General features: G+C 34.9%; 1 protein-coding gene across 1 annotated transcript; it reads right to left on the bottom strand.

The window, feature by feature from the left end:
* Positions 1 to 10237: 10237 nt before the first annotated feature.
* Positions 10238 to 13213, bottom strand: LOC107962988 (protein SET DOMAIN GROUP 41). Its single transcript, XM_016899593.2, has 4 exons — positions 12402 to 13213; positions 12231 to 12337; positions 11657 to 11755; positions 10238 to 11230 (listed from the first exon to the last, which is right to left on the bottom strand). The coding sequence occupies exons 1-4, from the start codon at positions 13120 to 13122 to the stop codon at positions 10265 to 10267; spliced, it is 1893 nt and encodes a 630-aa protein (XP_016755082.2). The 5' UTR covers positions 13123 to 13213; the 3' UTR covers positions 10238 to 10264.
* Between the last annotated feature and the right edge of the window lie 861 nt (positions 13214 to 14074).

Below are 14074 nucleotides of genomic sequence, written 5' to 3'. Positions count from 1 at the left end.
AGATTATGCATTGACTATAGGCAACTCAACAAAGTGATAGTGAAGAAAAAAATCCACTTTTACCAAGGATCGACGATTTGTTTGATCAGTTGAAGGGAGCTACCCTGTTTTCTAAGATCGATCTGAGGTCTGGTTATTATCAGTTAAGGGTTAAAGAGAGAGATGTGCCGAAGACCACATTTCAAACAAGATATGGGCATTATGAGTTCCTTGTCATGCCCTTTGGTTTAATTAATGCCCCGGCAGTATTTATGGATTTGATGAACTGCATATTCAGACCGTATCTGGATAAGTTTATTGTCGTCTTCATCGATGATATATTGATCTATTCGCGTAATGAGGGCGAACGCGGAACATCTGAGGGTTGTGTTACAAACCTTGAGAGACAAAAGATTATATGCCAAGTTCAGCAAGAGTGAATTTTGGCTTAAAAAGGTCGGGTTTCTAGGACATATTGTGTCAGGTGACAGAATCCGAGTTGATCCAAATAAGATCTCCGCTATTGTGGAATAGAAACTACCGAGGAATGTATCAAAGGTTCGAAGCTTTTTGGGTTTAGTTGGATGCTACAGACGGTTTGTAAGTGGATTTTCTATGATAGCTACCCCGATGACTAAGCTACTGCAAAAAGACGTCAAGTTTAAATGGATAGAAAAGTGTCAGCAAAGTTTTGAGAGATTAAAGGCTTTGTTAACGGAATCCCCAGTGTTAGTGCAACCAGAGTCGGGCAAGGAATTTGTGATTTTTAGCGACGCCTCTTTAAATGGTTTAGGGTGTGTGCTCATGCAAGAAAGCAAGGTTATAGCCTATGCCTCAAGACAGCTAAAACCACACGAGAGAAATTATCCAACCCATGATTTGGAGCTAGCAGTTGTGGTGTTCGCACTAAAGATTTGGAGACACCATTTTTATGGAGAGAAATATCGGGTATTCATCAGCCATAAGAGCTTAAAGTACTTGATGACTCAAAAGGAGTTGAATTTGAGACAACGCTGATGGTTAGAGTTGTTAAAGAATTATGAATTGATTATTGACTACCATCCGAGAAAGGCGAATGTAGTCACCGATGCCTTGAGTAGGAAGTTGTTGTTTGCCTTGAGAGTCTTGAACACTCAGTTGACTATATCTAATGATGGTTTGATCCTAGCAGAGTTGAAAGCCAGACCGAATTTTTTTATGAAATTCGAAAAGCTCAGAAAGGTGATGAGAAGTTACAAGCCAAGACAAATTAGTGTGAGTTAGAAATTGAAACGGATTTTCGTATCAGTACCGATGGATGTATAATGTTCAAAGACAGATTGTACGTACCCAAAGACAATGAACTTATTCAAAAGATTTTGAGTGAGGCACATGGTGGTTTTTTATCTGTCCATCCGGGTAGTGTTAAAATGTACATAATCTTAAGAAAATGTATTGGTGGTCGGGTATGAAAAGAGACATCTCAGAGTTTGTTTCCAAGTGCATAGTGTGCCAACAAGTAAAGGCTGAACATCAAGTACCTTCGGGTTTAATTCAGCCTATTATGGTTCCCGAGTGGAAATGGGATCGTATCACTATGGACTTTATGACCATTTTTCCACTAACCCGAAAAAGAAAGATGCAGTATGGGTTATTGTCAACAGACTAACTAAGTCTACACACTTCGTACCAGTGCGTACCGATTACTCCCTCGAGAAATTAGCTGACTTATATATTTCCAAGATTGTAAGGCTTCATGAAGTACCATTGTCAATTGTGTCAGATAGAGATTCGAGGTTTACCTCAAGGTTTTGGAAGAAGTTACAAGAGGCTTTGGGAACTAAGTTAAGTTTCAGCATGGCATTTCATCCACAAACTGACGGACAGTCGAAAAGAGTGATACAGATCTTAGAGGACATGTTGAGATGTTGTGTTCTCAAATTTCAAGGAAGTTGGGAAAAATACTTGCCATTGGTTGAATTCGCCTATAACAACAGCTATCAGTCGAGTCTGAAAATGGGGCCTTATGAGGCCTTGTATGGGCGAAAGTGTCGAATGCCTTTATACTGGACTGAGTTGAGAGAGAATCAGATTCAGGGTTCGATTTGGTCAAAGAGGCTGAGGAGAAGGTTAAAGTGATTCGTGATTGCCTGAAAGTCGCCTCGGATAGATAAAAATCCTACGCGGACTTGAGACGAAAGGAAATTAAGTTTGAAGTCGGTGATAAAGTATTTTTGAAAGTTTCTCCGTGGAGGAAAGTCCTCAGATTTGGAAAAAGAAACAAGTTGAGTCCTCGTTTCATAGGACCTTATGAGGTTACCGAGAGAGTAGGGCCTGTTGCCTACCGTTTGGATTTTCTGCCAGAGTTAGAAAAGATTCACGATGTGTTTCATGTTTCCATGTTACTCCAGTACAGATCAGACCCTTCGCATGAAATTGCGCCAACTGAAGTTGAGATTCTTCCGGATATGACTTATGGTGAGGAGCCGGTCAAGATTTTGGCTCAAGAAGTCAAACAGCTAAGAAATAAGAGTATACCGCTTGTGAAGGTTTTGTGGCATAGACATAGGGTCGAGGAAGCCACATGGGAACTCGAGGAGTCTCTGCAAGAGCAGTACCCTAACTTATTTATCGGTAAGATTTTCGAGGACGAAAATCCTTAAGGGGAGAAATGTAACAGCCCGAATGAGGGCCTAGTCAGAAAAGTGGTCTCGGGACCACAAATCCAAAGTTGGGAAAATTATTTTTATTATTATCATGAAGTTATAGTATGATTATATTAGTGCATGAAAAATTTGGGGAGTTAATTTTAATGTTTGTGAGCCCGATTGCAAAAAAGGACTAAATCGCATAAAAGGCAAAAGTTGCATTTTAGTACCCAAATATGTTAAATAGCTAGAGAACTAAAATTGAGGGCTTTTAAATGGAAATTACGCCCTTTTTAATTGTGTTGGCCGGTCATGAGATGAATTTTAAACAAATAGTCAAGGTTTAGGTAAGTGATGTCATGATTTGGTGAAAATAATGTCTAAAAGCCTAGCTATTATTTTTCTTTTTCTCCATCCCTTCTCTCTACTGAAAATATCATCAAATATGGAGGTTTGAAAGCTAAAAATTTTCAGAAACTTATTCCTCTCGTAATGTAAGTGATCTTGATGATTTTTACATTTTTTGGCATGCTTGTGTCATGGGCTTTCAAACGAAAGGACTATTTTGAAAAATGATGATAAGTCTAGGGATTTACCATGAGAGATTTTATGTTGTTTTCTGAAATTTTATGGAAGAAAATAAATCTTAGAAGAGTTCTAAACAACTTTTGTGAAAGGTGTTAGCATGAAAACACCTAAAATGGTTATTTTGCATAAGTTGCAAAATAGGTGGTAAGTGTGTGAAATAGTGAGAATTTGGGGTTGCTGTAAGAGTAAAAAGGGGTCTTATAGGCCTAAGATAAGAGGAAATTCGATAAAAATTGAATTTCATACATAAGGAAAAATGGTCAAATTGCCAAAGTTTGGGGGGCAAAATAGTCATTTTACCAAAAATAATGAATTTATCATTGCCTAACTATAATTAGTGATTAAATGAGCGCATTTTTGCTATTATAGATCAAGATTTACTGAATTCGAACCTAGACCGGGGGAAAGTCAAGCAAATTGACTAAACCGACTAGTCGAGTACATTTTGTAAATCGAGGTAAGTTGTATGTAAATAATAAAACTACATTATTAATGTATGTATTTGAATTTTCATTGAATTGATATGATATGAATTGCTAGATTATGAACTGAGAATGAATATTAACGATTGAGATAGTAGAAAGATCTAGTTGGGACCCGAGGAAACAAACCAGATATTCATGCCATAACATTTGAATTTCTTGTGTGCCAATGTAAGACATGCTTGGGTCATGCATCAGCCACATTATGAGTGCCAGTGTAAGACCATGTCTGGGACATGGCATCGGCCTCGACGATGATAGCCAGTGTAAGACGTGTCTAGGACATGCATCGGCTAAGAGTTGTGCTAGTGTAAGACATGTCTAGGACATGCATCAGCACGTGTATACGAGAGCTAGTATAAGACCATGTCTGGGACATGGCATCGGCAACTTATCCCATGATTGAGGCTTATAGAATATCTGGTAGTATTCCGAAAGGCTCAACTTTAAAAGTTATGAAAGTGAATAGTAAGGAAAGTATAATAATGTTGTAAGTGGTACAGGTACCTATTTGGTATGCATGAGAATGAGCACAAAATAGAAAATGTGACTAGAGTAAACGGTAATGAGTAAGTCAAGCTTATGCCTATCTTTGTGCTATGAGTATGATGACTAGAGGTGAAATTGTTGTTGCATATGTATTTATATGCAACTTACTAAGCTTTATGCTTGCTCTCTTTCCTTTCCCTTTTCTTTCAGTGCCGATTTATTTGCTCAAGGATCTCTTGGAGTCAGAGATACCAATCACACTATCAGCCGTAATACTCTGTATAGTTGGATTTATATTTTGATTATGGCATGTATAGGGCTAGACCTTATTATTTTGTGTCTTTGAGAATTGACCAAATGTGTTGGTCTAAAATAGATTCTACTTTTTACATTGAGCTTTGAATGAGGGCTTTCATTTTGAATCTATAAAAGATGCATCTTCATGGTTGAATGAATGTCTATTATGCTTGTTTTGGTATTGGTTGGTACTGGCATGAAAATAGGTACACTAAGGTGGCAAAGAGGCTTGGTAGATAGCCTCATATTGTCTACACGGGTAGACACACGAGCATGTGTTTAGGCCATGTGTGATGCGCGGTCAGCCCTATGGGCGTGTGAAAAGGTTGTGCATCCCCTGTACCTAGAAATTTCAAGTCAGAATGCATGGTAAGGGTCACACGGGCAGAGACACAGCCGTGTGTCTCAGCAGTGTGGAGGGCACAGCCTAGTACACGGGCGTGTACCATGGTCGTGTGATGCTGACGTCAGAAATAGAATACCCAGGTTTTTGCACACCGGTTGTGCCACGGGCTTGTTGTTGCCGTGTGAAAGGACACGGGCAAAGGACGCGGGCGTGTGTCCAGTCCGTGTGAAGTCTGCGCTTGTTTTATGAAAAATTGTAAAAATTAAATTGGCCACACGGGTGCAGGACATGGGCGTGTCCCAAGCACACGGGCGTGTGGAGCCTTAAAGCACGAAATTTTCTAAGTTTTTCTTGATGCCCTGGTTTGGTCCCGAACCACCTCGAATGTATGTTTTGGGCCTCGTAAGCCCAATTAAGGGACAGATTGCATATGAAATGAAAAGTTTTAAATTGATCAAAATTTTATGGCCTGATTTTCTAATATTGGTTGAGTTTAAGTCCGGTAACACCTCAAACCCTATCCCGGCGTTGGATACGGGCGATGGGTGTTACATTTTTTGTAAGGGTAAACTTATAGTTGGATATTAAAAGTGAATTTTCTTTTCAAAAATCAATTACAATTCAACTACTAAGAAGAGGTTAATAAGTGTTAAGCTAGTGTTTTAGAATTAAAACGTTGATATTTGTTAGGTTAGGAGGCAATTATAAGGTTAGTGCTTTTTACTCAAACTTTCTTAAATTTTCTAGTTATTTTATATTTCAATTGAATATTTTACTATTGGGCTTTCAACAACTCTTGTAAATTGAAGATTTTTCACCATTGGATTCAAGAAGTTCTTCATTCTTATTGAGCATTTCTAAACTTTATTCATTTTCATCAATTTTTTATTTAATGTTGTTGAATTAAATTGTATGAAATTAATTTGTGTGTTGAATTTTTCTATGGGTATGAACTAAATTTCTTGGGTGGTTCATTAATTTATGTCAAATAATTCAATTGAGCAATTTGGACTAAATTGAATAAACTTTAAAACTTGGAATTGACAACTCTAAGGGAAAATTGAGATAGATGAGGCAAATAGGATAATCTATCGTTTAAAAATTGATTCATTTAAGCTTAATTAAGTGAGGCTAGGAGGAGAATTTGATTAAGCTCCTTATTCAATTAATTGAGACAGAGAGGTAAAATTAATTGAGGAAATTGTCAATTGAATTTTTAGAAGTATTTTTCATCATTTTCATGAGAATTAACCAATCATTGTTGTTGCCTTCATTAATTTCTATCAATTGAAAACATTTTATGTTCATTTGCTCTATTGTAGTTTTTATTTATAAATTCACTTGATTTTGATTGTTCTAATAATTGGTTGTTCAATTAGATTGATAAACATCCTAGTACATGCATTTCGTTTTATTGCTAAAAATTACATTATCTCCCTTGGGTACGATTCTTGGAATACTTCCATATTTCATTGTAGAACATTTTATATTACAATTTGACATGTACACTTGAAGTACATGCCGCACTTCATTTCATATCTATAATTTTGTATATTTTAGCACACATATGTTGGCAGTCAGTTGTCCTCAGATGTGACTTTTAACTACATCTACTATTCCATTTGTCACCGCCTCTCATATAATATGATCTTTTTTATCAATGTGTTTGTCCGTATGACACCTCACACCCGACTCAAGCGGAATATCCGAATACAAGAGGCCACATCCTTTGCCGTAGCAACTTAGACAATCTGAAACATGATATCGAAGCTAGATCAAGAAGTGTGGCACACCATTTAAAATTAATATTCAATGATATGCAATTCGTGTATATATATTAAGATACCAACTCACCCTTAGGGTATTTGAATCATCATTTCTTTTCTTCATACATATAACACAATTCTGCATGTCATTATATCAATTCACTCTCACGGGGTTTAAATAACCATCATACCAATAGATCATTACCCTCAAGGTATTTGTATGAACTCTTTCATATGCCAAGTAAATCAAGTTCCATTGTTTTAATTTAGCCTTGTTTTCTTTTTACATTTTAGCCTCTATTAATTGAGTGAGGACTCAAGAATAGATATGCAAATTAGTACATCAATATACGCTTATGACCCTTAAGGAATTGAAGGTAATGATATGTACTCGACCCTCCGAGTGCTATTCTCGATCCTCTGAGAATTTGATAACTCCCCCACCCTTCGAGAACACTGAAGTTAGATTTAATATGTCAATGTACGCTCTTAACCCTCAAGGAATTAGATTTAATTATATGAATTCAACCTTCCAAGAATTAGAGTCTTGTTCTTGACCATCCATGAATTAGAGAACTTTCCTACCCTCCGAGAATACAAGAGTTAAATAAAATGCACTCAGCACTTTAACATCCTCAGACATATTGAATTCTATGACATGTCAATTATATCCAAAATTCTATCTGACGTCATTTAATAGTTCATTCTCGTTATCGTTATTAATACACAAATCCTTCAATTTTCATGATAATATCATAATTAAAATCACTAAAATATATTTAGCATTTTACCAATCAATTTCATGATCATCAAAGTATGAATTCACATTTCCTATCATCAAACAACACCAATAATTCTATAAGTTTTAACTATTTAATAAATTATGCAAACAAAACAAATTATACTTGCACAAACTAAATGAGAAGCAATCGTGGAGTTCTATTTTTATTTAATCTTCAAAACCAAAAGGAGAAAAAGTGTGGGAGAAGATCTCTTCTCTTTCCTCTCCACAGATTGGAATTAAAAGCTCCATCAAGTGACCGGTTAATGGTAAGCAAGTAGGTGAAAATCACATTAAACTAAGCTAGCACATTAATCATCACTCACCTTTAATCTTTTTAAAGCCACATTTCATCCACCTAGTTTCCCTTAACATGAAGGAAATTAAACATATATATAATAGTTATCCATCAAATAAGCTACATAAATTCTCATGGTTTAATTACAAGTTTCAATTTAGTCCCTAGGTACTTAATGGAAAACTTGCCCTTTTAGTCCCTCATTTTTTACAAAGTTTCAATTTAGTCTTGTGAAGAAAATTACAAATTATACTTTAACACCATTATTGAATCCTCCTTAATGACTAATTTGAATCTACTAATGTGATTAGTTTAATAAAAATTTGTTTAAATCAAGAATTTTACAACATCGACATTTTCAGGGTGTTACAGTTTGCTTATGGTTTTTAGTTTCTTTGGTGTTAGCAATTGTCACACTTTTCCCATAACAAGAATGACTTTGAGATCCATAAGGAACTTCTGAAACTTGACACTTCTCCACACTATGGCTACCGCCTAAGACAAAAATATAGCCTAATATCATTTTTCTCGAATCTTGACACACTTGGAAGTCAAAATCTATATAACCGATAAGAGTTAAATCTCGTTTTCCGTAAATACTTAAGTATATGCTTAACTATTTACTAGTATTTTGGATCTGGATTCATCTGATATTGACTCATCAATCCTACTACAAAACAAATATATGGATGTGTGCATAACATTGCATACATAAGAGTTCCTATTGTCTAAGTATAACGAAAATTTCTCATATACTCTCTTTCTTTCATTGTATTAGGACAATCCTTTAAAGAAAGATGAAAACCCAATATGAAAAGTTGTGGACCCTTCTTCGAATCATCCATAGCAAAACATTTCAATATCTTGTCTATATATGAAGCTTGCAATTATGCTATCACTTTGTTCTTACGATCCCTAAGGATTCAAATTCCTAGAACATAATTAGCTTCACCTAAATCCTTCATACTAAACTATTGAGTTAACTACAATTTAACCAATGATATCGTTCCTTCATCATTCCAATAAGTTGTATGTCATCAATATAAAGAACTAGAAACACCATCTTTCCATTTACAATATGTTTATAAATACAAGGTTGATCAACGTTTTGTTCAAATCCAAAAGTTTTGATCCCTTGATTAAATATTTAATTTCATGAGCAAGATGTGTGCTTAAGTTAGTATATGAAGCTAAGTAGTATGCAAACTTTATGTTGTTTTCATTTAGCTATATATTTGGGTGGTTGCACTATGTAGATGTTTCCTTCAAGATAGTTATTCAGAAACGTTGTCTTTACATCCTTTTGTCAAATATCGTGATCAAGAACTACTGCAATGGATAATAAAATACATATCAACTTGAACATCACTACTAAAAAAAAGATTTCCTCGTAATCGATACCTTCTTTCTGTGTGTAATATTTTTTCATTAGTTTGGCATTGTAGGTCTCAACGTTTCCTTCTATATTTCTCTTCTTTTTGTAGATTCACTTACACTCAATGGGTTTATCCATCTAGTAAGTCAACAAATTCCCACACTAAGTTGGATTTTATAGAATTCATCTTAGCTTTCATAGCTACTTCCTAGAGCTTGAAATTAGTACTATGCATTGCTTCATCAAATATGAGTATAGGCTCAGTGTTAAGAACACTTCCACCATACTAGAAGAAACCAAGCCTCCGGGAGACCCTCCCACCATGACGAAGCTTCCTATGCTACTGATCATTTGTAGATCTACAATTCGGAGTAGGATCTAAAATCAAAATGGTTTCCTTTATTTCTTGAAAGTTAATCTAATAACAATCTAATTTAAGGTTTGAAGTAGTTCATGTAACTTTCTTCTAAAAAAGTCGCATGCGTCCACACCTTAATGGTTTGATCTTTTGTGTTATAAAACAATTCACCATTCATTCTTTTTGGATAGTCAACAAACATGCATAAATTCATCTATGAATCCAAATTCTTTACATCTTTATCAAGTATATGGGCATCCCCAAATTCTAAAATGATGGAGTTTTAGGTGAGACCCTAGTTGATATATCTTTCATAATGTAGTAAGTAGTTTGAAATGCATATCCCCAAAAGATATAGACAATTGCAAATAACTCAACAATGAGAGAATCATATCTAGCAATGTTTTATTCTTTTTCTCTATCACGCTATTTTTTTGTGAAGTACTCATCACAATTAATTGGGATAAAATCTCATGAGGTAAACCTAATTGTTTCTCCGCTTTAACACAAACCCTTAAAATTTATAGAAACTATCACATCGAAACCATCAATTAAGGTCATAGAATTATAAAGGTCATAGAATTTATTTAAAAACCTTCTCGACGATTTTATTTCCAATTTCAAGTATTAATGATAAAAACAATTACAAAATACATTCTTTTCCTAATCTAAACTAATATGCCTACCAAACTTTGAGCTTTTAAGATTCTTAGTTTGCATTTCAAAAAAAAAGAAACGTTCTTAGTTTCGATAAAATTCAATTCTTGACAACTTCGTATATTAAAATACATTAAATTGATTCTAAATGATTTTTGTCGCACATTTGCATTGCATGCCCAATGATAGCTGTATTTCACAATTTAATTAGTTTTCATTAATCAATAAACAAAATTCTCTACATGATTCAGAACATGAGTGGTTAAATGAGAATTCTGTCCATAACAAATGTGTGCTAAAATTACACCAAACACTAGGGAATGCATACCAACCTTGTAAATATGTGTCCTTGCATTAATATACCATTCTGCATGATGTTCACAATTACTGTCCTCTTTTATGAAATCAACATCCTCTTCAACGCAATGTGGGTGTGCAAGCCATCTGAAATCAAATGGATCTTTGAATGTTTCAAGGTAATCGCAACCATGAATGAGAAACCTCCAAAACTTGGGCGACGCGCTTCTCACACAAGCAAGAAAGTCGCTAGAGATGTTTCCGAAATTTGTTCTCTCGGCTTGGTTAAGAATTGATTTGGCACCAAATATGTCCATCAATGAGCACTCAGAGCATTTATACTTCACAACTGTCGACAGCTCTGATATAGGCAACCCCAATAAGTTCCAGACAGAGCATCCAGCAATGGTTAATAAATATTCCCCCGCCTGTTTCCAGAAATTCACAGCAGACACAATCAAAGAAGATTCTGAGCAAAACAAATGGTGAGTTGCACCTGCCAGCAACAGAGAGTAACCTGCACTGATCCTACTCATTTCAAAAGCTTTCAATTGAGATTCATCTGTTTTTGAATGGAAGGATAAGAAGTCACTTGAACGTATTCTATATGCAGAAGCAAGCGTCATGTAAGAATTGAGAGCAATATGGTTAAAGGGATGAAACTTGCAATTGAGCCGTGATTTTCCATCCTTGCTTTCTAATTGCTCAACATGAAAACCTCCTTTTAGCACCCTCTCAAGCTTCTTACAACAGGATTCAGGATCACCAACTGATAAGAACTCAGTAATAGTTTCATCCACATAATGAGACAACTTTTTATTCGCTTCATCCCTATAAAGGTTGAGGTCAAGGCCTGCACTTGAAAAGCTCGGATTGGAAGCCAAAATTTCCTGAAATTAAATGTTGATGATTTGACATGCTTGTTTATAGAATTAATGAGTCTCAAACAAATAATAATATGAATACTAGAATTTCAAGAAAAAAAAAGATGGAAATAAATCCAATAAAAAAATATGGTTAAAATGTGATCATTGTACAGAGCATAAAGAGGGAGATAAAATTCCAAATTATCTTCTGCCATAAGCATAAAATTTACTAATGTGTATGAGGATCCAGCCCTAGCAAGTAGAAAGCTAAAACAAACAAAGCACTACATAAGGAGACATTTCAAAACAGTTTTAAGATAGATAGCAAAAGTTCTTGAATTTTGATTCATTGCAAGCCTCTAAGCTGAATTTAATAACGCTGACATGTTCAAGTAGCAAGAAACGGAAACACTTTGATTAAATCAGAATATTTAGGCAGTTTCTCATTACCTCCAAAGCATGGTCAACCAAAGTTGAAGGAGACACAGTGCATCGACTACAAGAACAGGTAAATTGATGATTAAACCACAAGTATGATTGCCTCATTGCCTACAGAAAAGAAGTGAAACAATGGAATCAACAAAAATACAGATCAACATATGGGACAACACATTAATCCACAGCAATTCAGCAAGTTTATGTTTCCGTCCCTTCCTTGGCCTGTAGATTAACTTGTATATGGGAAGGTGACCACAGACACCAAAACTCAGCATTTTTAGTGATGACTTCTTTTTTAGTTCTCGAAGCAAATGCAAAGTGCTTGACGACCTGAGTACATGATTTATCATCATCTTTACCAATGAGATCTACAAAAGTGTCGATTCTACTTATTTTAATCCATGGGAGATTGAGACATTAGCTAGATGTATAGGTATCGTTTTTACCATTTTACTACCTCATTCACTCCATTAATTGAAGCTCAACACAAGTCTAGCCACATTGCACACATTCATTTTGCAGTTCAAATCAAGCCTTGATAATCAAAACAACATTTAAATTGTTATATTAGAAAATAAGCAAACACCTTTGGTTGAAGCAAATCAGTGTAAGAAACACAAACTTCCTCCCCTTTTTTTATTCTTTTTATACTCCTCACCATTATTTTTGGACCGTATTTGTATCCTTCTGTTCCTGCATCAAATCAAATAATACATTAACGTATAAAATTTTAAAATAAATTAGTAAAAAGTTCAACCTTTATCGTACTCAGAACAGCTACAAACACCAAAGTTTTCCTCTGAAATGCTAGCAACAATTCGTAGTGCGGAACCGGAGTCCTCCCCAAACGACGTAGCATTGGGAGGCGAAACTATGAATCGATAACAAGCGTTAGGCGAACAACTGTGATTGATCCAAGAGAAGCTAGGATCATATACAGCGATTCCTAGAGAACGCCCGCTCTCGTCCTGCACTTCCACGGCGTTGGTTACAACTAAGCATAAGACGGCCTCTTCCAATAAAACGTCGTCGCCCTGGTCTAAACTGAGCCCCTTTCGTAGTTTCCTGGCGGCTGCCATGGCAATTGCTCCCTGACGGATTTGGGCGGCGAAGTCGGGAGATGAGGTAAGCTTAAGGTAGTTAGTGAGGAGGCCGTTGGTAAAGCGGTGGAGGTGGGGACAGGTGGAGGGGAGGGAAAGGAGGAGGCGGAGAGCAGTGCGGAGGTCAGAGGAGCGGGGACAGGTGAGAGGGAGGAAGGATTCGGCGGAGGAAGAAGAGATAGGGGAGTGGGAGGAGGAGCAGGCGGCGGAGCAGTAGAGAGGGCCATGGTGATGGGGAAGAGGAGGGAAAGAGAGAGGGGAGAAGCAAGAGGAACAATGGGAAGAGAGGAAGGAATCGTGGAGGGAAAAAGAGAGGGGAAGGAGAGGGGGGGTTATGTCGTCTCCTATTTCTATGTCTTGCTTCGCTCTCATTTCCATCTCTTCCTATTAACTTACTCAAAACCTACCACCCCCGCTAAGCTATTTTAGTTCTAAAATTTTAATAAAATCAAATAAAATAATTTAATTCGGCTAAGGAGCTATTAGTGTAAGAGGATAAAATAATATTTTGTTTGTTTTACTTTTTGAAAAATAATATTTTCTTTTGAAAAATTAATATTTTTTTTATATTTGGATAAATCTGTATACAATATTTGATAATTTTTGTAAAAATATTTTATAAAGGTTGTTTTCAACAAAATAAATATATATTTGATTTTTTTATTTTTTTATTTAATTGAGTTTATTTTATACTAGTAAATTTATATTTTACATTGTTCCTTGTAAAATAAACACAATATAAATATATTTGTTATAAAATATTTTAGTACAATTTTCTTTTAACAATCAAAATTTATTTTATAATGAGAAAATATTTTGTAATAATCAATGGCATAAATTTAATAATAAATAATGCTTAATTAAAATTTAATTTAAATTACATATATTACATATTAACACATTAGAGTTGTAAAGGATAAATAAAGCTAAGCATTATTTAAGTAAATACTCATATTTATATAATTAAAGTAATCATATTTTATATCAAGTTAAAATATGTTATAAATCCTTATACTATTCATAAATTTGAAATTTAGTCCATATATTTTTATTTTTGGGTTAGTCCTACTTTTTTAGATATCAAAATTCAGGTTCAGTTGTTAGTATTACTAAAAATATTTTGTTAAATTCATATTCATTATAACTTTATTTTTTAGTTACATGAATACTGAGTATTTTTTATTTAAAATTGTGGCATCAAAAAAGTTGACAAAAAAATTTAATAATGTTAACAATTGGACTCGATTTTCAAATCTAAAAAGTAAAGGGACTAAATTTTTGAAAATAAAAGTATAGAGACTAAATTTCAAATTTGTGAAAAGTACATAAA

This window comes from Gossypium hirsutum, chromosome A06, assembly GCF_007990345.1.
Source record: "Gossypium hirsutum isolate 1008001.06 chromosome A06, Gossypium_hirsutum_v2.1, whole genome shotgun sequence".
NCBI lineage: Eukaryota > Viridiplantae > Streptophyta > Magnoliopsida > Malvales > Malvaceae > Gossypium > Gossypium hirsutum.
Note: the sequence above shows the minus strand (reverse complement) of the source record. Positions and strands in the feature narration are given on the sequence as shown.

What these genes read in the sequence shown, in the direction of transcription:
- LOC107962988 (XM_016899593.2), bottom strand. Translation starts at nt 13,122, where the DNA reads ATGGAAATGAGAGCGAAGCAAGACATAGAAATAGGAGACGACATAACC. An exon ending in CTGATTTGCTTCAACCAAAG is followed by an intron (nt 11,756 to 12,230) that starts GTGTTTGCTTAT and finishes TCTTTTCTGTAG; the next exon opens with GCAATGAGGCAATCATACTT. An exon ending in TGGTTGACCATGCTTTGGAG is followed by an intron (nt 11,231 to 11,656) that starts GTAATGAGAAAC and finishes ATTTAATTTCAG; the next exon opens with GAAATTTTGGCTTCCAATCC.